Source organism: Odontomachus brunneus, unplaced genomic scaffold (assembly GCF_010583005.1).
Source record: "Odontomachus brunneus isolate Ranch 3 - 2012 unplaced genomic scaffold, Obru_v1 Obru_scaffold_093, whole genome shotgun sequence".
In the NCBI taxonomy this organism is placed as follows: domain Eukaryota; kingdom Metazoa; phylum Arthropoda; class Insecta; order Hymenoptera; family Formicidae; genus Odontomachus; species Odontomachus brunneus.
Genome location: NW_022639543.1, coordinates 82,294 through 108,796, shown reverse-complemented (window position 1 = coordinate 108,796; position 26,503 = coordinate 82,294). Strand labels below are relative to the sequence as shown.

The following is a 26,503-nucleotide window of genomic DNA, read 5'->3' as shown; positions in this document are numbered from 1 at the left end:
AAAAGCGGGAAACGAAGTCGCTTACGGTTTCTGCGTGCACACAAACGGACGAGTGTATTTCACTGCCCTCCTGCGACTCTGACTCGTCTGGCTGCGTGTGACCAAGAGGAGAAAAATAGAGAGACAGAGAGGAAAGATAGGGAGAGAGGAAGGGTTGGTCGGCGCAGGTACATAGCCAGGAGGGTGAGACGGCGCGCTTCTCCTGGCAGAAATCTGAAACAAACGAGCAGCGTTCCGTCCGTCGTGGCTTTCCGTGCAAATGCGATCGTGCGCCGGGTTCGCGGAATGGGCACGGTGCTCGCTGTGTGACACGCAATGCTTCAAAGAGCCCAATCGAGCCAGTCGTACTTAGATTGAAACGCGACGGCCGGAGTGCACGCCCGCGAACAACGAACTCGTGGTATTACGAGATGCAATCTCTCGGGGGCTTGATACTGATGTTTACGTAGAACGCCAGCTGTATAACGAGGACTCGACGGCTGGAGGATATATTGGTCGAACGAATTACTTTCTCCATTTCGACTATCGCGGAAATTTTCCAGGGAATTTTTTCACGCGACTTCTCCAATTTCTTTCGTAGCCCTCATACAGCTTCTCGCTACAAATTCGTTTTTTACAGGCCGTTCGATACACACGATCGCGGCATAAGTGGCGAATCAATGGCAAAAAGCACAAGGACAGACTCCCATGACCGGGTTCTTTTTTCTCGACGAGAGAAATTAACCCTCTAAACGGCTATTAGAGTCGGGCGGTGCGAGCGTGCGCGCGCGCGTTCTCTGAGAATAGACGATCTAATTCCGTGGACGAGAGGAAGCGAGGAACGAGCTGATGGAGCGGGGCGAGGCGAGAAAGACGGACCACCGTGATTGCAATTTTAACGCCAATTTGACTTGAATCTTCTCCGCCCGAAAGAAATACTGTTTTCATGCTCAATATAGCGGCTCGCTAATAATTAACGGCCAGCTCGTGCCGCTTTACAGGGTGTCTCGATGTCGCAGGTTCTCTCGAGAGAGCTACTCGGTTATTCGCAATCTTTGAGCATTGTCAATTTGGACAGTTGAACAGGTAGCATTTCTTTCATTACACAAAAGGAAGAACATTCTTGTTCTGAGAACAAGAATCTTTATTTTCTATACGTAAATCTTAAAATGAAATTACATAGCGTTCAATGAAGATGGATATTTGCATCAATACATTATATATGATATAACAAAAAAATATATTTTTGTTATTAATTAAAGCAAAGTTGTTACTGATATTGTTGCCTAAACGGTAAAGTAATTTTTACAAATGGAGAGATTAATTAATTAATTTAGTAAATAACTAATAAAAATTGAAATGTTATCAATTTTGAAAAATATACTCACGAGTGGAAGAATTACACTATCATCACATTGTAAAAAATTTTATGTTAAATTTAACATATTTCACATATCACAATTTATTCACTCTAATTTTTGCTAATTTGACAAATATGCTAACAAATAACACAATCCACTCGTACACTTTACATATAAAATATGTTACTAAAGAGATATGTTATATATAGATTGTGTTATTTTAATACTCGGAATGTATTTTAACACTTAGAAATAGTATGTAAAAATATGTAAAGTATGTAAAAATATAAATTCACTATTATATTCAAAATGATACTAATTGAATTTTGTATACAAAGAAAATATTTTGGTAAACATTACGTTCTGATTATATTCTTCATTTTAGAGTGTTTTCTGTAAAGTTAAACTATATATACTGACACATTGTAATATATATTACTATAGAAATAATAAATGTTATGATCTACTCTATACGATATAAAAAATATTCAGTTACAATAATTTTATTTCGTTGTGATTTTTACAACTTCCATTGTAATTTTCAAGCAAATTTCGTTATAACTTTTACTACAATTTTCCCCCGTGTAAATAATGAAATGACAATAGATGAAATTGTAAACACGACAAATAAGTAGAACGCTCGATCGTTCTAGAAGAAGTGCCGATGCATATTGACGATCTTATCAATATTATCTGCGATACAGAGCTTATTTTGCGGAAAATGAAGAAGGTTTGAGCGAAATTCTGCGGCACACCGAGTACGTGTACCGAGTAGGTCTTACGGTGCTAGCGGGTGGTCCTCATTATGTCGGGTTCCCCACTGCTTACCCGTCCTATCTATTTAACGTATCGTTTGCCTTGGTAACCATCCAAATTAGCCCATCCTTTTCTATCCCGCGGCAGCGGCATCTTCCGATCTCGCTCGTGTCCTCCTTAATTATTGGGAGGACGATGTATAATAACGACGATCCGGCCTTTGCCGTCACGGTGTGCTCTAATCGAAAACACTCGTTTCCTGCGAAATGTTACGTTGCATTTTGCGGAACAGCGAACGTTGGCTGTTTTATTTAGAGAAACACTATCTGTCATTAAGAGAACGTTATCTGTTACAAGCTCTGGTAGCGACAGTTGCATATGAAAAAAGAGAGAAATTAAGATCGATATAATTCTGATAAATTCAATTACGTAAAATAAATTTTGTTTTTAGGATTTAAAAGCAAAGATTAATAAAAACATGCGCAGATATTATTGCACAAAATATGTGTTTTTTTTCATAAAAATAAAAATAAAGATAAGTATGTATTATCAAATTAACAGAGTTGGATGAATAACTAGTTAATCAGCTAAAAATTAAGTTAAATAGTTAATAACTTTCAATTTAATTGAGTTAATTTTAAGTGAGTTAACTGTTTTAGCCTAAATGAGTTATTTTAAGATGCATTAACTTGAATTTATTTATTTATTTACTTTTTTATTTAAGCTAAATTAATTCATCGGTATTAAAATTATTGCGGACCATTTTCAATGTAGAACCAGAAAAATCAGAAATAATGCCGGTATCATTTTTTCCGTTTTCCGTTTCTGATGTTATTTTTTTGTTTGAAATACTGAACGCAAAATAGAACCAATATTTTCTTATAAACAAATTCTTATAAACAAACTCTTTCATTATTCCACATAAATTTAACTTATGATTAATAAGTTAATTATGCAGGAAACATATATATTGCTTGGCACAATTAACTTTAATAAGTTAATTCGACATAAACTTAACTTTTAATTAAGTCTATTTTTGTTTATGTAACTTTTAACTAGTTAGTTTTGTAAAATATTAACTTCAAATTGTATTTAAAAAAATATTAACTTACTCATTTCTGATGATCAAATGGATTAGCTTTGTTAATAAATGAAATTATTTTTTAAAGTTTGACATTATTTACATTGTTGAAACTTATTGAAGGTTTATTGAATTTTGATACGGCGGACACATAAATATTTTCGAGATACCGCGACGAATTGATATCAATTTTCGAGAAATCAACGCAGGAGAACGAAGTTACGACTCCGCTTCAATCGGACACGCGAATTTATCTTGGGCGCTGAGCGGGATAGATATGCTCGCGGAAGCGAATTTAAAAGTCAATGGCCTGTAAACATTAATGCCTCGAGTAACGAAAGATAGCGAAGTGCTTTGTGACGGGAGTTTATGAGCCCCTTTATTGCCAGCGTGATTTCTTCCCGATTGCCGAGCGTGCAGCCAGCGTAATATCGCCCTGTTGTAAGTCTACCGATTTAGCTCGCGGGAAAAGTTAACCGACGTCGAATCGTCTCTCCTACGTATCTTCGCTTCGTTACATACAACACACGAGTCCGAGATGATTATCGGCCGTTGAATAAAAATTATTCAGAAAAACGACCGGCACGCAATAGCACTGTTTATGCGAATAACAAAAAAGATGTTATTATTTGATAATTAGACAATATATAATCATAGAATCTATTCGATGTCTTATAATAATTAAAAAATTATATATTATTTATTTAGAATTCAGAATGGGATTACAAACATTTAGTTTAAAATAAATATTAACTAATGTATTGCAATATATATATATAATATATGCAATATATATACCAGTATATAAATAATATGCAGAGAGAGAGAGAGAGAGAGAGAGAGAAAGGGAGAGAGAGAGAGAGAGAGAGAGAGAGAAAGGGAGAGAGAGAGAGAGAACAATTTATTTTATTTAATAAATTTTATCAAATTAAAAAAAAATTATCTACTGGAATAGTCCAAGTAAACTAATTTCTAACTCAACAAGTATGCACTGAGAGAAAAGACTGGTAACTATAACAAACTGCATTTAGTTACAGAAATTCGTTGAATCCTTAGTAACTAATACTAAATATGATAATAATTACCAAATATTTAATAGATCGGAAATATGACGTAATTGCATTCACAGTAACATCAATTAAATAATTTAGTAATAGTTACTTAATATTAAATATTTAATATGAAATATATTATAGTTATAAACAGATATTTGATAATTGTTATGAAATTCTTATATCCCATGTAATAAAATATTCAGTACGAGTTCTATTTTGTTACCAGTATAAGTATGTTTTGTTGCAGCACAACGAAAAATTCATTTATTTGCAGCTATTACATCGTTTCAATATCTATTATTACAGATGGTTGGTTGAACCTACCAAACATTTTGTAACTGTTACAAAATCGCTTATTTTGTTCAACTATTCAATAAGTTTTATTTACCAGATATATTCTGGAAGCAAATAAATTTTACTTCTGTCAAATAAATAATTTATTTTACAGAACTAAATTAATTAATAAGTATTGCCATAGCTTTGGCCCGCTATATTTACGTCTACCATTTAGTAATAGTAACTAAATTTTGATAATATTTATTAAATTCTTCTCTCAGTGTGCGATTATTTAGCTTTTCAAGCAATTTTATTGTTTAGCTCAAATAATTTATGTTTTGTTTCAAAAAGAAAAGTTGTTCTACTTACATTTCTTATTGTATGAAAAAAAGTTCAATTATTCTATTTAAATAATCTTAAGATACTTGACATTTTTTTTTTCGAGTTCCTGGCAGTCTATTTTTTATCACTTCATCGTGTGCATCCTTCACTCCCCGTGATTTTCGATCCAAATTCTCCATTCTCGTTCCGTTAGAAAATACAATTTTGCAGCTTAAATATAAAATTTAAAAGTTTAACAAGAAAAATGCGCATAAATGCAAACGTATCAATCCTTTGTGATCATAATAACTCAATGATTTTGATTTCGACAACTGTGCTCGAGCTTTTTTCGACCATAAAGTTACATGCAGGAATACGGGGAGTCTGTAAACTTACATTCAAGCCGACTTCATTCAGTTCAAACTAGCTACTTCGGCATCCGTGTCCACTGAACGACATCCCTAGAAATCCCAATCTGCAAGACTTCTGACAGATTTCTGAGACAAGAAACAAGTTTCTTAATTAGTTTTAATCGATGAATGTCCTATGAACGTATTGAAAACAAGGAAAGTATACTTTCTAAACTTCTTGAAGTGGAATTTTACTCGAGAAGTAGAGCAACCATCGATTTATACTTGAATGATTTTTCTCACAGATAGAGTGAATTCTCCATTCTGAATTGTCGAGTGAATATTTCCTAATCGATTGAAATATTCGTTTATGTGAAGCCAGAATCCACTCTAAGCTTGAATGAAACATTCACTCTGACGACTTCGAGTGACAGTATTTTCACTCTCACTTCGAGTGAAAATACTATCACTTTTCCTTCGTTTTGAATGAGATTCCACTTCAAGAAATGTGGAGAGTATGTTGGAGAAGGTTATGTGCTCCAAGCTACACGTTTCTCTTTGAAACTAAAGAAAAAGAAAAGTGATGGTTACTCTGAAGACTACAGCACTGTAAGTCTCAGTATTATTGTAACACACCTTATGAAATGTCAAGACAACGCGTTCATTCGTGTTATTTTTATGTTACGTGTTATGAACACATGACAAGATAAACAGTCTTGTAATATGTTCATCAACTAATCAGCAATTTTGGAAGACAGGAAAACTAGAACAAATCGGCAATATAACTAATCCCTTTTTTGGAAAACAGGCAATGAGGTGGCACATCATTTTCAAGGCAGAGAATTGATAAATCTCATCTTCATCGAATGGAGAAACGCGCGTTGTTGATCGATCGTCTCAGCAGGCGCGCTTTCACGCAGATCATTAGGAATAACGAAACGATATAAATTTGTTGGCGCCGGGTGTGCGATATGTTTTCAGGAGGGGGCTTGACATCGATTCTGATAAAGCGGCGAAAATAGACGCCGCGCGGATTTCCGCGCGATGAAATTTACGGCTCCAGCCAATTCCGCGAAAATGGAAGAACGTCCGCGAGGTTTTATTCGGCCGCGGTGCTTTATCGGCACCCCTATCGGGACTCATTTGTTTTTGCTTATCGCGAAGTTACGTGACGGAGCAACCGTAAATATGACGGACGGGTGCGACGATGGGATCTCCGCGCCGTCAGAACGAACGCGCTCGCCACGGACGAGCCCCGAAAATCTCCCCGGCGCGCCGCGTTGCGCCCCGCGCCGCACCGCGCCGCGACGCGATGCGACGCGACGGCTCGATTTAGGGGTTGAACGTCGAGAGGGAAGTCTCGAGGCTGAGAGGGGTTGACGTTCGACTGCGAATCGATATACCCTGGCTACCTGCATGCGCGAACAAACCGTATCTCCGGACAGGACCGGGAAGAAATGGCCGAAATTTCGGGGCTTTCGTGTTTTCGCGTCCCCTGCGCGGCCGACGCGCGCGATCGCGATTTAATCTTCTCAAGCGTGATTTACGTTCGACGTGTTTTGTCCTATCTCAACCGAACGTAATTAAACCTGTACAATAATCGCGCTGCTTGTTGTAATTGTCGTGGCGAAATTAGTTGGAACGATACAGCAATACATCTAGTATAATAGAATGGCAATTGGATTAGTAATGATGTTTACAATAAGATTAATAAGCTGAAGAATAGAATAGAATACTGCTTTGTCGTACTACAAGATAAAATCCTTTTAGGACAGGCACAAAACATTAACTCAGACAATCGTCACGCAGAAAAATAAGATAAGTAATAATACATACAAAAAGAAAAAGAAAAATATATCATGAGAAAAATAAAAAATAAGAATAATAGAAATATAAAAACTCGCGAAGGATAAGATCTTAATAATGACGATAGGGGGATGAAATATGAATGACATCAAAAAGACCTGCAAGGAGAATAATAGTATCAAGACAATGAATTTTGGTTGTTTCAAAATTGAAAACAAATTGGTCAAATTCAAAAAAAGAATCCAAATGAAAGATTTTTTTAACGTTGCAGGTAGAGAATTCCAGTTTTTAATATCTGTTATTAAGAAGGATTTATGATAAACCGATGATTTGTGACATGTATAAATCATATCATTGAATAGAGAATTTTTCATAAACCTTGAAAATGAAAATGTGACTTGATACACTCTCCGCCTCCCAATAGAGACAATACTGTGTATATACAATATTAAATAGTACAGAATTAATAATAGTAATAATATTATATAGTATAGCATTGTGTTAATTCTCGATGGCTTATTTTTTTACTTGATGCCAAAAATGCGGAAATATGTAACAAGAAGAGATGTAATTTGCACATTGAAAAATAATAAGACAATGGACGCAAAGAGAGATTTCTAAATATTTTTATGAAAGTTTCATTAACGTGTCATACTGTAAACCCAATTGTGTTATTTTTAAAGACATAAACGCGTAATTTTTCTGAAGTTCGTTTTATACGTTTCTTGTGTTTTCAATCACGCCATTTAATACGTTTAAGACCTGTAAATTATAATTTAATGCAGTTAAAGTGTAAAATGACATGATTCGAAACGGTAAAGAACGTGTAAAAAGAGATTCAGCCAGCATAATATAATTAGATTTGCAGTGCACCTCGACAAGTCCAAACGTCATCACCTCTCGCGGCTTATCAGCAGCATTTAATACGCGGCGACAATTGAAAACTATCTCATCTACTCTCTTAATGTTTTTTTTTTTTCAATCTTAATCACCCCGCCTAATTGCTCAATTGCGCTCATTACCGTCTCCGACGTAGTAAAGCGAGCGGCGATTAAATCTCTCCCCTCCCCTCCCCACCCTTCCCTCGTCGTCGCGTCGTCCCTACCCTCGCCGCGGCGCTCGCGCTCCGTGACGGCGTGTCGCATTTGCACGAGAGAAACTTATCCCTCGCGCTACAAAAATCGCTGTATAGATAATTCCGCCTGCTCCTGCGACCTAGCCATGGGGCGGAGCGTCGCGAGGAATGCCCCTGCTGGTAGCTTCCAGCCTCGCCCCGTTTTGATCCTCTCCTTCTCACTCTGCCGTCCGGATTCCCCACTCTATCAAAGGGGCGAGCTCTCTTCCTCTAAAGAGGCACCTGCCCCACCATAAGCACCCGGTCGTGGGCAAAAGGAAAAATCAGGGCGGTGCTGGCTGAACGGTCAAACTCAGTCCACACGGAGAGCTCGGCTTGGCTAGAAGCTACCGGAGAGTCCTGGTCATCAGCGATCATTGATCCAAGGGACCTGTCAAACGCCGGACAATGTTCTTGGCGTAACGTCGATGTGCCTCCGCGCGTCGTTCTCTGAAGCTAGACTGTTGGCTGGCCCACGCTGGACTCGAGCTGACTCCGTTTCGCAAATTCCCGTGCGCGAATTAGTGAGGAATCGTTCGTGAAGCAGTGAACGCTACACACCGTTAAGCGTGTCCGATTCCATTGATCGCAGGATGAGCGGGTAGCTCATTTTGGGCTTAGACCCAAGATACTGGAACGCCGTTCCCGCGATCACGAGAGCAGTGCTAGTCGACGTACAACGTGCCCGACCGACGTTCGAGAATGACAGTACTAAGGATGACCTCGCCGGTGACGCCTGCATCGACCAGTCCCGACTCGTCAGACGAGGCTCAGGCGCTGCAGGCAACCGCCAGACCGACTCATCGATTGAGTTTCTCCGTCGCGGCCCTCCTGGCGGACACCAGGAAGACGTCGGAGCCTTCAACGACGTTGAACAGTCTGTTAATGTCAGCCAGATCGTCGCCGATCGTCTCGTACTCGCCGCTTCGACACGAGCCACGCGTCACCGTCAACTCGTCGCTGATGCTAAAGCATCCCTATGAATTCAAGACTTCCCGATACGCCCTGTCGTCATCACCCAGCCTCAATCAAGAGAGCAGGCTGACTCATTGCGCGTCTCCTCACGGTGCTTCGGATTCCAGAACGCCACCGAGGTATCCTGACACGATCGAATTCGACGGCAATGTCGAAACTACCAGCAGACGACTTACCTCAGCAAGTGTGGACTACCGCGTGCAACTGGGCACCGACACTAGGACCACTCCGGAACCCGTAATGGGTTGTTCCGCGTCCTCAAGGATCAGCCACCAAGACACGGGTTCACAATCACCCCGGAGTAGTTCACACGGCGAGACTCGCTCGAGATGTTCGGAAACGGATGATATCGAGGAAGACGACGAGAGCAGTTTGGTGGACGTGGAGGATCTTCAGAACCACGCATCCAGTCCGACTCCTGTTAGGCCAACGCCAGCATATCTCGGGGGATTTTCTACCCTCGGCGGCATCCCCGGTATCCCGCCTGGTCTTCATCCTGCGGTTTGGGGTGGCGGACACCAGAACGCAGCTGCAGCTGCTGCGGCGGCCGCCGCGGCGTCGGCCACGTTTTTCCCTTCGCACTTCTCTCATCACGCTCCTCTAAATGGTAAGTGTCATCCCAATTAACAATCCATCGCTTTCATGTCGAATGATAACGTGTTAGAGGCCGATCGACCGTTTCAGCGGCAATGTTGACAGCAATGTTCAAGATTTCGTTACTTTTCAAGCAATGTTGAAAACAATATTAAAAGTTTCATTGATTTTTGAACAATATTGAAAGCAATGTTGAAAGTTTCGTTCATTTTCAAGCAATGTTGAAGCATAGGCTGAAGAATTATTTAGTTTTCAAGCAATGTTGAAGGCAATATTGAAGGTTAGGTTAATTTTCGAAGAATATTGCAAGCAATATTAAAGATTGGGTTGGTTTTTTAGCAATGTCGAAGGCAATGTTGAAGGTTGGGTTAATTTTCAAGTAATATTAAAGGCAATGTTGAATATTTCATTAGTTTTAGAGCAATATTGAAGGCAACATGAATGACTACGTTAATTTTTGAATAACCGAAAACAATGTTGAAGGTTTCGTTAGTTTTCGAGCAGTTGAAGACTGTTGATGACAATATTGAAAATTTCGTTAAATAAGATTCTGCTTTTTCCGCAAGACAAGAAGGATATTTCATAATGTTTAAATGACGATAAATAATATCACTATATGTTGATCACTCCAGTTGATTACTTTGCTGAGCTATTGATTTTAGCAATGTTGTGTGTGGCAATAATCGTGACTAACAAGTATAAGTTTTTTTTTTCTTTGATCGTGCAAATTTAAAAGAGACGTTATTTGCAAATTATGAATCCCACAAATTTACTTTAAATTTTCAAAGTTTATTCACATACAGAACGTCAAACAGCACACGGAGAAAATATTGCAATAAAAATTACAACAAAGTTTTGTAATCTTGAATCATATATAGAATTTATGGTCTAAATTATTATATATTTGTTTTACAATATATTTATATATGTTCGACTTTCTACTACAAAATTATTGTAATTGTTCACATCTTTTATCTCGTAAATCATCAAAAATTCAGTAAATTATCAAATTTCTATAGCAATCCATACGTAAAAAATATTGTAGAACAAATTACAACAAAATTTGTATAATCTAGGACCATATAGATTTTTAATATTGTATATTCGGTAAATCGCCAACTTTACTTTTTCTATAGTAATTTATACTGTAATTGCAGCATAGTCCAGTTTTACAAAAAAGATTGTAAAGAGAAATGTAATTGCAAAGTAGCTTTTACGACAATATCTTCTTCGTGTATTATAATGTCCAGTTCCTGTACAGTAGTGTACAATCCAGTTCCATCGGAGGGGAAACGTTGTAAAATGAAATATAACCTAAACGTAATCTTTACTACGGTATCTTCTGTGCATTGCGCAAATGAACTTGTAATGAATGGAGTAAAGTTATAGAATTTCCATATCTCTTCTCATCTTTGTACAACTCGGAATGACCGCAAGTGCTTTATGACGCGCTTCAATCGATACGCGGACATGAACGAAACTCTCCGAATGTTCAAACCGGCTAACAGATATATAAATAACTACACGAATTGTAGAGGCGTGAATAAAACAGAAACAAATAAGTCGTATTTCGATGTTCTAATCTCAATACGTTGGTGATGCCAAGGTGGGGGATGCAGGCACCCTTTCGTCACTTCGAGGAGTGGATCTGTCCTATTCTAGGTATATTCCACGCAAAGGCTCTTTTAGAAGCAGCCCTCAAGTAGTCGTTATTTGTTCCGGCCTGAATTTTCAAGGGCCGAGCTATTTATTTGGCAGTGCGACGACGATTGTGTTTGGGATGGTCTTTGAGCTTTGGCGGAGCGCCAATCGCCGTCGTGTTTCTCAGCGAATTCTTTTCATGGTTCATCGCGGCTAAAGCGATTACGCGGTTACAAGCGCGGTTTACGGATGGTGATTTCTCGCCACTATATAGAATCGAGACAACTTGACTTCTTATCGATACGTAATATCGAACGTGACGATACTCTTGAGAACATAAACCTGGCAAAAGAATATCTCGCGGCAATAATCGAATGAGTGTACCTTCTGTTTACGATTTTACAGCCTGGAGTCTACTCGACGATTTGGCGATCTTTAACGACTCAATAATTGTCTAGAAGTTTCGGAATTGCATTTGAAGTCGCAATTAATCGAAACCATACAATAATTCAACTCTGCATAGGTGTAATTATCTCTGCGAATAAACAAGCCTCAAGATATCACCTCCAGAACGTATTAGCTAGGCAATCAGTGAGTTACAAAAGTCGATCGTCGGAGGAGTAACGCGCGTCATTTTACTTCGTCAAACAGCCGGCTAGAGACGCAGGGGCGTGGGATTTAATTGCGTTTTGCTCGTGGATTCTCCAGCAGAACAATGGGTGATTATCGAAGGGAAAGTGTTCCGAGACAAATCGAGAAATCGACAAACGAAAATTGATTTTCTAATGGCCACTTCGGCTGCTACTAAACGATAGCCTACCGTCGCTCGACCGCATCGAACGATTTTCATGTGTTCTCGTTTAATCAACGGTTATTATGCAAGGGATTGTAAAATATCGATAAAATATGCACCTGATATACTATCATAATAAAAACTATTCGTCGGCTCTCGAATATTCAACCATTTTTATACTCAAATTCACGTTTCAAGATATAAGTTTTCTGCAATTCACGTAATTATTTTTATAATGCAACACCAACTGCAAATTTCCTTTGATTAACTCTTTATGAACGAATTAATATGGATTTATATAATTGTTACTTCTCTGTTTCAAGGCATTTAAGAGTTTTAAATATATATATATATATTTTTTTTAATAAGAAAATGTTCGTTTTGTGCAATATTTAGTTAAATTAAAGATTAGATATATATTGTGATAACAAAGAAGTATATAAACAATGAGATTTGATCCTGAAATAAAAGTAGCCTTACACGCTCACTGTTACAAGCGTAAAAAATCTTGAGACGAGTGGAATATACGCGGCATACAGGCAAAATGCCATAATTCTGAAATATGAACTCTCGTAGAGGGTACTTTCACAGATCGGCGCACCCCTTCAAAGTTTTACGCCGTCGTTCTTTCACCGTGATTATCCTAAATAAGTGATTCCGCGTCATAAAAGAATCTACCGTAAATGTGATACAAGTGTTGTGAAACACACAAAGTTTCGTCTCTAAACCGCACGACTTCTGATACAACGTAAACAAAAACAAATGGGACTAACAGAGAACTTTGCTTATTTTTACGCGGATCCTGGTGACCCGATGTCCCGCTTTTCCCCAGAGAGTCTCGCTATTTTATCCTTAGTTACCCGGCTTTTCCCGTGTGCTATCCGGAACGTCGATTTATTCTTTGGCCAAATTGTCCCCGTTTATCCCGGTTTAGAGGATTTTTAAAATATTTTTGGCAAAAAGAAAGGCCTTTTCAAAAAGATTCACAGCTCTGGCAGACATAGTGGCTTTGTCTTCTTAATGTTAAGTAAGAATAACAATAGTCTTTTATCCTAACAATAATTTCTATTTTGCTGTACCTAGTAGGCCTTTATTGTTAAATAATTTTTCATACGTCTATAAACAAAATATATTATTTTATATGTGTATATATACAATTTTCAATTATCTCTCCCCTCCCCCATTCACACATGAAGTGTTCTGAATTTGAAGTTGGGAAATCTAGTCACCTCAAGTCTGGGTCTGTCGTAGCTGCTAATGGGATTTGACTAAATTGACAAATTATTGATTTAGCTAAATCTAAAGAAGAGCAAGATTGAAGGATCGAAATGTCTGGTGGATAAAACTTCCTAATTTGACATTCTTCTTTGAAACATTGAAAAAATATACTAAAAGGAGAAGTAGATTGTATGAAGGAAAGGATCATTTTCACTTTATTACAATGGTCAGATGAGGAAAATTAACTTCTCAAGCGATTTGTTGTTTCCAGCAACGGATTTTCAATGGCCAATCATTCCTCTATCGATTAGCATGCGATTCATTACTAGCCACGGAATATCCAACATGGGCGGCAGTCTTCTCCAGACGCGCAAAGCTAAAAATGATTTTAAGTTGTTGATCGTCGTCACAGCCGTATTGATTTGGAGACTTTTGAATGTGTATTTTTTCGCTCATGACGTCATCAATGAAGAGTTTCGCGGCGAGAAACCTTAAGAAGCCCAGATGCTTTCGAACCACCGATGCTCAAGCGATCGAACGTTTGTTGCGACGGTTGCTGCAATGCAACAAAAGACACCCGACCGACCGTTCGATCCCTCCCAGTTCGCACTGCGCCCGTTGATCGTTGAATGGAAATTGATTCATGGAACACGCTATCTCGGCGAAATCAGCTAATTATTTCGAATGCGCATTCCCGATCGGTAGTCCCGAATTGAAATCCGGGTGCCGCGTTTTTGGTGGCCTTACGACGCGGGGAGATCACCGGATGCCGAGACTAATTGGAACCCTTAGCGAGCGGTGAGGAACGTATACAAAGGACAATTCCCAAGTAGGATCGAGCATGGCGCATGCTGCCGTGTTGTAAGTCCCCGAGTTGATGCGTAGAGAATCCTGGCGCGGAGAACGGCGGAGGGCCGGGACGGGGCGGAAGGGGGGAGGAGGGAGTAGGAACAGGGCGAGAGGAGATGAGTGAAGGGCGATTCCGACGACGAATTTGAAATTCAGAACTCGGCGACTCTCTGCCAAGACGACGTGGCCTTTTGTCTCGACGGGATCTCCGCTCGCTGTTCGGTACAGAAGCCGTTCACCTCCGCTCTACAAATCTGTCAATTGTCTCGAGACAAATCTCGAGGAATATAACCGATATATTCCGATACCGGGCTCCCCACGTGCTCCTTCCTGCCTCGCGTTGACTCAACGCGTTCTGGGTTATCCTGGACGTGTCGCGGAAGTGTAAGCAACATTCTCTGTACCGAACTTTCGGGTATCTAAAGCGTTTATGCTTATTTACTTGAACATTCGTATTTTCTCTCGACTACTCTCGACTAAAGTTATAGTTAGTTTTGGCCGCATCTATGTTTTTTGTAGTAAGATGGTGGTAGTGACACGTATATAAAGTTTTTTTATTAACATTACAGTAGAATTCAATAAATAATAGTTTTCCTTACTTAATTTATAGTTATTATTTCCCAATGTGATTACAGTTACAAATACCAAACTTTTTTCAAGATGGAAATTTCAGTTTACCTTAACAACGAATAAAAAATCGATTATCCCTTGAAATAATCGATTCAGAATAGGATAGGAAAGAATCGATTGAAATGTGTCGATTTCTTTAAGAAAAAATCAATCTTTTCAAAAATCTAACCGTAGTTCCTTATTTTAAATATAGAGTTCATATTTGGGATGAGAACTTGGGATTCCCAATTGATAGTGTAATGGGATAACCAATTTTGGGACAAATTTGGGCACTCTAATCGGAATCTATTTTGTATCAGAGAAAGTCTTGGGAAATTTCTATACGGATAATATTTCTTAACAAATAATCTCGACCACGTGTATAAATTCCCATAATCCAAACCTTGTAACTTTTCGTAACATTGTAACTTTTCGCTTCTTTCCACCCGACTTAGGATGTCGATACTTTAGAGCCAACAAATTGGTACTAATAAATTTCGGAGCTACCTGAAGGAATTAGCCTGCCTCTGCGGAGCACGAGGACGTGCGACGAAGACTACGATGACGGCGACGACGATGACGACGAGACGGCTAACAAAATAACACCACGCTAACCACCGACGACGAGCCGTCGTATATTCCTCAACGCGCAATTAACCGACGCCGCGGTGCGCCTTTTTCTAAACGACGAGTGAAGAACAGCGGGACCCGGCGAGAGAGCGACGCCTTCCCCTTCGTGCGAGCGCAGGCGTTACGATCGGCGCTCTTATGCGAGCGGTAGTCGCGGGGCCCGGCCGTGTAGAAACAATTCGCGGCCGGAATTTTGCGGTCGGCCGGCAAAAAAGTAATGAGGCCAGTTTGCGGCGCCGTTCCGACGGAAAAATTATGAATTGCGCGCCCTAAAAAGATGCGTTTGCCTTCGCCGGCCTATTCCGTCCGCTCGAGGCCGGCAAAAACGGGACATTGCGGTCTCGAGGCCCTTTCCGTGGCTGGCCTACCGGATCCCCGCGGAACACCTTCGCGGTAGGACTATCTGTCCGTCAGTTTGTACATACGAGAGTAATGTTCGCCGCTGTTTCCCCGCGGACGACATGCACTTCGACTGAGACGGCGCTCTTCTTTTTTTCCGCTTCCAGAGAACGGCGAGCCGGCCAAGATCAAGTGCAACCTGAGGAAGCACAAGCCCAACCGTAAGCCCAGGACGCCCTTCACGACCAATCAGTTGCTGGCCCTCGAGAAGAAGTTCCGGGAGAGACAGTACTTGAGTGTCGCCGAGAGGGCGGAGTTCTCGTCGTCGTTGAGCCTCACGGAGACACAGGTAAACATCGAGCTACCTGGCGTCCTTACTCGCCGAGCGCGAACAAATCCACCGAATGCTAATTCCTCGCGCACTCACGCGCCCGATTATCCTTAACGATGCTATTTATACCGTGCGCGATACGCCGGCGATATTTCACAAGACGCCATATGAATATAAATATTCATGAAATAAACTATGAGAGGAAAGCGGAGATGGCCCGCTTGTTATACTAATTGGTCAATTCCGCCAATTTCTTGAATCTTCTTTATGAGAAACTATGCTATTTTGCGATCTCGCGCGGACCTCTTCCTCTGACTCTTCAGCTTTCTAATTAACTCGTGCAACTCATTTATTCCACAGAAAGATCTGACAAATGTAAAAAAATATTTTATTAAATCCAGTCGAATTTAATATATTTCCCTCAGGATTATAAATTCTTCGCTCGTTATGCAGTCAAATCAGCACATTAGTATTCGATCTGCGGTTAGAATTGTAATTTGCCCGAAAGAGTTACGGCAGTCAATCTCGCGTCTTTGACATCCGCTAAAAGCTTAAAGTGAATTTATAAAGAAAAAAAGTAAACTGGTCTCTTCCTCTCAAATAAAGTGAAGTTAAACATATGTTTTTATAATCATATTTTTAAATATAGCTTTAATTTTATGCAAGGTAAAAAGAAGTGAAAAATATGTGAACGAGATATTAACATGAGTGAAGAGATGCGCTAAAGAGTTCCGTGTTTATGATGGAATAAATACTATCACTTATAATTAATGAAATTAGCCAAAGGTTTTTTTTTAACAATCATGAAAAAAATGACCTAAATATTTTTTGTACTACTACATTTGTGTCAAATTAGAAAGAAATCGGAGTGTACCTTTTGGATAGGTTTACTTGTAAATGAAAATCTTTTAATAAAATACTATTAACGCTTTTAACGGGTTATTCAGAAATTCTGAATTCAAGATGTACAGTTTGCTTTACTAAATATACAGCAGCATGTGTGTGCAGCCAAATCGCAAATTGCAAATTTTTAAAAATTTAGTCTTCCAAATTGCGTTCTGGTGGTCCTATGATGTTCTTATATGTCGCTATATCTCATTTTATATATACAGACTCTGAATTTGTTACATATAGTGAAAATATAGGTCAGATACGGATGCCATATAAAATGATACTTATAAAACTTTTTTTCGCAAAACCTAGATGTCAGCGAGATGTATTAACTTACGCGCATTCACGCTGTACAAGCATATGCAAGTCTGCGAAGCTAAATAGGAAAAATCTGCAAACTACGAAATCTGATAACGAGTCCGACAATCCCTTAAACCGGCAACATATTTCTCGGCATTTTTATTTCGTCGAGGCCGGGTGCTATTGACGAGTCAAAACAGTCGGTGCGTGTCTCTCGAGACTTGGTTTTAGCTGGATTGCGCGCGCCACCGCTGCCAGATGCGTGGTAATTAGCGCACGTAAATGCGCGCTGCCCGAGCCGGCAATACAAGGCAAGGGGGAACGGTAATTTTATTAATAGTCTACAAATTGGCTGAAACGCGTTCCACGATAGCACGCGATGACCGACCAATTATCTCCGGCTGAGATCCCAACTCTGGCAGCGATTTCCGAAACGCATTTCGCGTGTCTCTGCGCAAACGAAGAAACGAGTGGACGTAACGACGATCGCGAGTTGCGCAGTCTCGTTTCCCGACGACACGGCGGCATATCGATTATTCGATTAAGATAGACGTCGATAAAATTGCGGCGAAAAGCAACAATTTGTTTGCAGCCTGAGTCGCCGCCGCGATATCACGGCTTATTTATCAGATCCTGCACTGCACTCCGTCGCGATCGATTGTCGTCGAGACGCCCAAAATTGTGCCCTAGGAGTGACGCTTAAACGGAGCTCAATCTACTTACGGTTTACTTCGAGCACTTACTTTGAGTTTACTTTGCTTTATGCTTTTCCACGTTCACTCATTGTTCATACAATTTTAAAGTCTTTCTCAACAATATAAATAAATATGTTTTGAAGTTTTGAAGTTATTCACTCGAGTCGAAATTTTGGCTCAATGTTAAACCTTGAATTATATTAACAAGGCTAAGGAGCTATGTAGGAGTTAAGTTAGCAAAGTAAACTTAATTCTACTGATAGAATTTATTCCTACTTTGACTCTGATGATGTCCGAAATTTTTCACTTTCTTTAGCGTCAAAATAAGTGTTGAATGGAATAGCGAAGCTGAAAATAGAATTAAAATTTCGACTTGGGTAGTTTAAATAGAATCAAAAAGGGTTGGTGTAGGTTTCAAAGTATCGAAATAGTTGCTGAACAGAATAGTAAGGCTGAGAGTAGAATCAAAATTTCGACTCGGAAGAGTTCTATCTCGGGAAAAATCGGTCCACATCTAGTAAACTGTCTCAATCACTGAATACAATGCTGTCAAATTCCTGTTTAGTTCCTACACAATACTTTACAATTAATGAGAATATATTAATACCAAAAAATCACTTCAATAGGCATAATGTTAGTGGTATTGATAGTAATTGAAGGTAAAAAATTATTTGTTCCCACTACGGGATCATTTGCTGTTCTACATCAACAAATTCTTTGTTGCGGGTGTTTTGTTAAATTAGTAAAATTTTTTCTCTGAACTGCATACAATTTTGGGACAGATTTGGGCATTCCAATCGGAATCTATACTGTATTTAGGAGAATTTTGGAAAATTTCTATGCAAATAGGAGAGTCTGGGGCTAGTTGGCAAAATTTATAATTTCTATTGTTCTTAATTTCAGAATTAAGCAAGCAAGGATTTCAAAGCCACTCTTGACATGTTTAAAAATCTTGCTCGCTTAATTCTGTAATTTGTTAGAAAATAGCAGAAATAATCTGTTTTGCCAACTTAGCCTAGTAGACGCACTTCCTTATACGTGCACACGACGCGCGCAATCTCGGTCGTTTGGAAGCGGCCAATCCTCGACGTCATTATACCTCGAATGATCATTAAATCACGCCGACGCACTCGGCAAACCGTCGCGAAACCGTTACACCGTTACGCATTAGTCGTCGCGACCGAAACTCATCGCGCTAAATATTATACCGCTGTAAATCCGAAATGATTTATCGTTGCAGGTGAAGATCTGGTTTCAGAACCGACGCGCCAAGGCGAAGCGTTTGCAAGAAGCGGAAATCGAGAAGCTGAGGATGTCGGCCGTTAGGCAGCATCACACCGCGCTCTACGGCTCGCATCCGGGAATCTTGACACCCGCCGGTCTTTATCCCGTAGGAATGCTTTCTCATCCCGGCTTGACGCCTCATCACGCGATCGCCCAGCATCCCGCGAGAGAATGAGACTAGCAACGCACCACGGGGGCCGATGATACCGGTTAGGAACAGTTGGAACTATCTGTCATCGAATCGTAACGCGAGAAATGACTTGCGGGCTACAAAAAAAAAAAAAAAAAAAGAAACGACTGGACTCGAAAATCGGAAGATCACGGATCGTTATCGCGACGAGATGGAGAAACTTTAAAGAAGATCGGTCGTTGAAATGTCTTCGATCACGTGTCTCGAGACGATCTCACGGAGAAGGATCTCGTTGGCGACTTTATGTGCTGCAGTATTAGAAAGCGAGAGTTTTTTTTCGAGTCTGATAGCATTGCAACTTGCGTCTTAGCTCCACACAATAAACATAATACATTACTTCTAAACGCACAAGCGTGTAAGTTGGCTGAAGCTGTTTTTACATGTTTCTTGCGGTTTTAGATCGTGTTATTTAACACGTTTAGGACGTGTAAGTTGTAATTTAATACACTTGTTCAGAGTGACGTGACTTAAAACGATAAGAAACACGCAGAAGGAAATTTAGCCAAAGTAATACACTTGAATTTGCAATGTGTGCCAATGTCGACCACTGTCTTGAAGAGAGAGATCGGGAGTTTTTGTAAATATATTGTAAATATTGTCGATTCGCAGTTAATCGCTCTTGTATATAAACGACTAATGGACTATTGCGGAAATGGCGCGGCGTTAGTGTCGCAGCACGCAAATAATGAAACGAGTGAATCCCGACGAAATGGTCGGTCCTTTTTCCAATTTTGTATAAATGTAAAGAATAATCGTACGATACGATTAGGAGAGTTTATTTAATAAATTGTATTGTCGTAATTTTTTTAGCGAAATTCATTTGTTTCCTCGTTGCCCAACATTCCTTCTTCTCGTCCCGATTCAATGCAATAAATCATAACCTTAACTCTGCAATTCTGGATAAACTAGTACAAAAATCAAATTAAATTTATGCTAAAACATCTTAATATTTTATTCATTTAACGCATTCGTTACTACGGTTTATTTAGAGAACTCTTCTGACAGCCCGCGCTTCGTATTTTTTTTTATTTTACATAATTGTGTAAAACACAATTTTGATAATATGGACATAAAATAGATACTTTTGTCGTCACATATATTTTTTGTGACGCTGGTCTGTAGTGAGAGATCGTATCTACACATGTATGACGTTGGTAGCAAACGTGTTAATTCCTCGGCAACCTTGAAATAAATCCTGTATCAACAGAGATTATTATATATCGATGTTTCATTAATGTTTCATGTTACTATTTCAGCAAGTCCAACAAATGTCAACAAAACTAATTAAAAATTAAAATTGACTAAACATTGACAGCTGTATGATACATTGAGAAAAAATACTTGAAAATTGGTTCGTGGGATATAAAGTTTATTCGCACACAGAAATAAATTTTATCTCAAATATAAACATTACATCATGCAAATAAATTTTCAAGTATTCTTTGCTCCGTGTATCAAACATTTGAAGTTTAATTTTAGATCATATTTATATTTATGTGTGAGTAAATAAAACTCATAATCAGACGTTCCTTTAGAGCTCCGCCGAAGAATCGTCAACGAGAGAGCCGACAGCGAAACATCGCGCGTGTAATTGTGTGACGGAGACTATTCATCACGTTTTCCCAGCTGCAAATAATAATTTACCGTGATACAATGGGGTCGTGCTAGCCAGGGAGAACGTCTAAGTTTGAGCACCTATGTGAGGTTCCGTGCGCGGATTGCCGGCGCACGACGGCGATTACGCGAGCGCGATTACGCGGTATCCGAGAATGGCGTCTCTGTGCGTATATGTCGTTAGGATAAATTAGCCGTGGCAATTAGTTTCGGAATCAACCTCGCCGGGTGGTTGGCGCCACCATCTTGATTGCGACCGGGGAAGAACCTTTAAAGACAGTAGCCAGCACTGTTTGCCGAAAGACCCGCGCCGTTCGCGCGGGCTAATTAGCGATGCCCACCGAGATATCGCCGACGTACGCTAATAATACCGGACATAAATATTCCGAATTTTTTCGTCTGGTGGCCCGGCTGCCCCATCTAACCCCTTCTCAGATCCGAGCAGTCGCCCGCGATATATCATTTTTGCATTAGTTAATCGCACCTTTGTTTCTTGGGTTTGTGGGTGCCTCGAGCACTCACGGTTTCAGGAGTATTTCGGCAGATCAAGCATATACAAAATCAAACAGAGATCTTCGAAAATGGGAATTTATGAACATGGGATTCGACGCTGTAGCTAATACGGGTGTTAAAGGTCACACGCGTAAATACACAAAATGATAGGCGAATATGGAAGAAAGCTGATTTCTCAAACAACTGCTGGATTTTTTTCTCATAAACAATTATACCCACGGTTATTATATTTAACTCATAAACATAAATAAACATAAGAGAGCCATTAGAGAGCTCTTATCGGCCGTCAAAGGGATTTAGATCAGTGCACCGTTATTTATGGTATTAAAAGAAGTCGTTTTGTTATCTCTCTGTTAAAACTTTTCATAAGGTAAGAGTCAACAATCTTTTCCCTGCTCCAATCGACAAATCTAACATATCGTCCATAATGTGTCGATTAGTGGTAAAATTAAACTTCAAAATCCCAGAATTAGTTGCTTGAAAATATTTTTCCTATTTTGAGATTTATTGAGTTGTTTGGAAAATAGTGATGGATGGTAATATGAAACACATTGTTCCATATCAGAATTACTTTTTTTCAGGTGTCATTATGCCAAGAAAGAAATTGGAATAAAAAAGTACATCTTGTAAGTTCCTTACTTTGTTTTTGTGTACAGTGAATGTGAAAATAATGATTTTATTTACTTTTGTTTATAAACCTAAAAGTCTTCTACATAATTTAAATTACTGAACTTATACTTCTTTAAATTTTCATAAATATTGAAATATTTTTTTATTTTGATTTTTAAGTTATGATTTCAAAGAAATTCATTAAAAAGTATTGTTTTAATTTATAACTTTAAGATGATAAAGAGCTTTTGGCTTTTATTTTTCATTTTCTTTTCTTATATTACCGCCTTATTTTGCGAGGCCTATTTTATGCAATATGTTTAAAAACTTGTATGCACTTTGAAGAAGGAATTATAATCTTTTATTTATAACAGAATTTGCGCGTCATTCGTACAAATTAATACTTTTGAAATTGATACCACGATTGTCAACAACTTTCAACTTATCGTTCGCGAGGAGTTTATTATTATTTACAAAAATACACAACACGCAAACATGTAAATTTATAATTAATTTTATCTTATGATTCTCGTGACGCAAGCAATATCAAACATCGTATAGGAATATATCATCATCAGTCATTTACGACGTGTCACTAAACCGGTATTTATAGCGCGATAATTCTTTGTTCCGTGTGAGATCAAGCGAAATACAATAAAAAGATTCGAAAGAACTGTCTCCTCATATAAGCTTTACTCTGCTAGTTTCTTCGTACAACTACGATTTAAAACAGTCTTTTTAATTAAACTTGCGGCTCGCCTAGGAAGCTCATCGCAAGGAACCCGTGTTGGAATAATTTCCAGAAGTGAATGGTACGTGCCTGAATTTTAATCGCGCAATTAGTCGCTAGTCATTACTGCTGCCTACTTATACTCGGTTCGACCACTGCCTCGGGAAAGTCAGATAACGTCAGATCTTATCGCGTGAGAGTTACCGTATCGTTAGATAAATTTTACTACCCACTATGGAAATTGTATGGAGATCGTACACTTCGCGACCACTCTTTTTTAAAATAAGAGTTAGAGAAGAGTAAAAGTCAGAGAAAAGTAGAGTTAAAAAAAGATTCTTGCATCTACATCTCAAACTCACTTTAAGCATCAATGCAATTGTATTGTCAATTAGGTAACAATTATATTCGATAGCACTGGTTGGCACAAAAATCATATCCTTTATCTAAACCGTCAATTCTAATTAATCCTAGAACCATAAACATGAATGAAATTTACCCAGACCAGTTTCTCAAATGTCACCGTTTTTTAAAACACGTATTAAAATATGTTTTATTATTATAACATTTCCAACTTTATTGAGTCGCAAAAATATTAATACAATTGTATCCTTTGACGCTTTCTACCTTAATTAAAAATAAAAAGTAGTAAATTTCGATCATTTTTTCGGAAATTATGAGCAAAAGATTTTTCGCTCGGTAAAATCATATTACTTATGTTTAGGGATTACATAACTTTTTAATGTGTTTAAAGTTCTACCCTAATTTTTTATAGTGCTGATCACGAATATAACAATTAAAATTAAAACGTAAGTTTAATTTTCTTAATATAGTAAACAATAAACAATTCTTCAAGATCTCATGGAGAAAATATTATAGTAAAAATTATGTTAAAATTATTCTTCCTTTTCTAATGCTTTTTATAAAGCTGAATTATAATATAAAACATTACAGAAGTAGTAGATTTGATGATATATCTGATATATACAACATAAAAAATTTATGGAAGAAAATGGCAGAAAATTAGAAACAAGAGTTATTTATGTAACAAGAGTTATTAATTAAATAACATTAATATATTATCGCGAGCGATCATTCGCTAATTTCCTTTAATTAATCATTAAAAATCTATAAAATTATCAGGAAAATGGTAAATGACGTTAGAGGACTTTTCAAAACGATAGAGAACTTTTATGTCCACTTTAATATGTATTATCTCCACGAGAGCGCGCGCTTTGGAGATTGTTCTAGGACACCCTCTATATATTTCAAATCGATAATTAAGTATAAAGGTTACCTCTTGAAGTTCTGAATTATAAATTTTAATGAAAACTAAACGTGAAACATTGAATGTATTCGGAATGATGGTAATGCTTGTGCTTGAGAAGCGTGCCTTGATTATATTTGCGATTTTGTCGCTATTTCAATACACGTCCCGATTGCATTTCCTATGCTATCGAGTAATATGTTTTTCAAATAACGATGATTCTACACTTTCGATGCGCGCCTTATTTCCATGGTGGTATGTTTACGATTTTGATATCGAGCTAACTCAATGCGATCGAGTGGCGGGTCAAAATCTCCGTACGATTGACTTTAAAATAGAGATCGACTCACATTGTGAATTGCCCGCATAAAATTAGGTTTTCATGAGAAGCTCCATTAGTTTCTAATCGCGCATTTCCTACGAGTCACCTTCACACTTAAAATTTGTGTTGCATTGCAAAGTACTTAAGCTGCGAGTTCGCGCGTACGATGAACATCGCAATCAAGGCACGCACAATCGCGCGTCATCCCCCGAAGAACTTGCAAAATATAATTAACAACGTTATCCCGAGACTTCAAAATTTCCGATACGCGTAAATAATTTCACGCAAGTGTTGCATCATGTATCTGGTAACGAATTAACTTCAATGTCACGCGGGTTATTTACTCAAGTTATACTTTGCATAAATGATAATTTGACTCGTGATTTACACAATGAAATCATCGCCTCAATGTTATACGCGAAAAATAGCTTGAATGGATTGAATCGATGCAAATGCCATGTGATAACGCGATATCGACGCGATATCGACGTTTATATATAAATATTATATATAAATGTGCGACAGTATATCTTTAGCAGATTGACTGGATGTAGTTATGCAATAATGATACAATCCACATGAAGTTTCGAGAGAAATGTAGATGAAAACTGAATGCAATTAAAGAGTATAGATAACACCGAGGTTCTTCGCAATCGTCCATGAAGTCAAGCATGATCAAGTTTCTTCTCTTTAAGGATACTTATCTACAAGCTTTGCTCTTAAAGAAATAGATAAAAAAAGATGACATTGGTAAGAGAGAAATAGCGTAATTAATAGAAAATAAAAACTGTTTTTTAATTAATTTTAGGCGTACACAGCTAAAGAGCGTACAAGGCTCTTTTTATCTTTCTCTTTTTATATAGAAGGACATATAAACTGCTCATTGATAACAAGAACTCAAAAATTATAATTTTGTAGATTAGATCATTCTTATTACGAATTCGTGCGTATGACAAACATTACAATCAAGGCACGCACAATCGCGCTGCGTGTCATCCCCTGCAAAAAGCTTGCAAAATATAATCAACAACGTTATTTCGAGCGAGACTTGAAAATTATTGATATGCATAAATAATTTCACAGAAGTGTTGCATCATGTAACTATATAGCTCTATTAGCCAACTAGTCTCGCAATTCTCTCTCTCTTTCTCTCTTTCTCTTTCGCTCTCTGACCAATTCTATTTAAAATGCATCATCTAATGCATTAACACGTTTTCACCCGGAGACACGTGGACGCGCATCTCACAAGTCACTGATATATTCGCTTCGATATCATAAGAACCTGACGACCCACAGATGCAAGGGCCGTAAGATCGAATGCTCCGAGAGATTCCAAGCTATCTGTATTCCTTTCACGTGTTTACCTCGCTTCTTGAATGTTTATCGTTACTATCGCGCGTTAATTATACACATTTATTGCATATCACATTTTCTCTCACGGCTATCTGACAGATTTGATCCCTTCCTTACTTCATTGTAGTTCAATTTCAATGAGGAATCGTTATTTATATTCATTTCGGAACTACAGTGCAGAATAAATAATCGCGATACCGTAATCGGACACCGTGATCACTGAAAAATTGAATTAGTCTAACAAAGTAAAAATACAAATACCTTATACATAAATTCCTGATTTTTATTGTTTTGGTCTTGTTTTGGTTGCGGAGGCATTCCCGTGACAGTTTGCATGAAAGTGCCTCGCTGCTAACTCAGTCCGCTTTTGTTATTGAATAACAAACGACTACGGCCGGCAGTATGTGATCGCGATCCATCAATATTCTCGCATTGTGACGACGCGCTTTTATCGCGTTATTTAAATGCCGGACTCGTTTAAATACCGAGCCCGCCTACGTAACACAGTGGAACCGTCGCCGTCGTCATCGCCGCCGCCGCCGCCGCCGCCGCCGCTGTCGACCGTTAACTGTAATGATTTAATTAGCGTACCTTTCCGTAGAAAGCCGATTCGCCGGCAGCCGAGCGTATCTATCGCCGTTTGCGCGGCCTCGTGTTTTT

At 38.6% G+C, this 26,503-nt stretch overlaps 1 protein-coding gene and 1 long non-coding RNA gene across 2 annotated transcripts; one reads left to right on the top strand and one right to left on the bottom strand.

Moving 5' to 3' along the window:
- Positions 1–4,671: 4,671 nt before the first annotated feature.
- LOC116848334 lies at positions 4,672–26,293 on the bottom strand. The gene is made up of 3 exons (XR_004378944.1): positions 26,105–26,293; positions 5,226–5,326; positions 4,672–5,060 (listed from the first exon to the last, which is right to left on the bottom strand). It is a non-coding gene; the product is annotated as an uncharacterized LOC116848334 (long non-coding RNA).
- LOC116848333 (muscle segmentation homeobox-like) lies at positions 8,400–20,239 on the top strand. Its single transcript, XM_032824288.1, has 3 exons — positions 8,400–9,681; positions 15,915–16,096; positions 19,205–20,239. The coding sequence occupies exons 1-3, from the start codon at positions 8,802–8,804 to the stop codon at positions 19,421–19,423; spliced, it is 1,281 nt and encodes a 426-aa protein (XP_032680179.1). The 5' UTR covers positions 8,400–8,801; the 3' UTR covers positions 19,424–20,239.
- Positions 26,294–26,503: the final 210 nt, after the last annotated feature.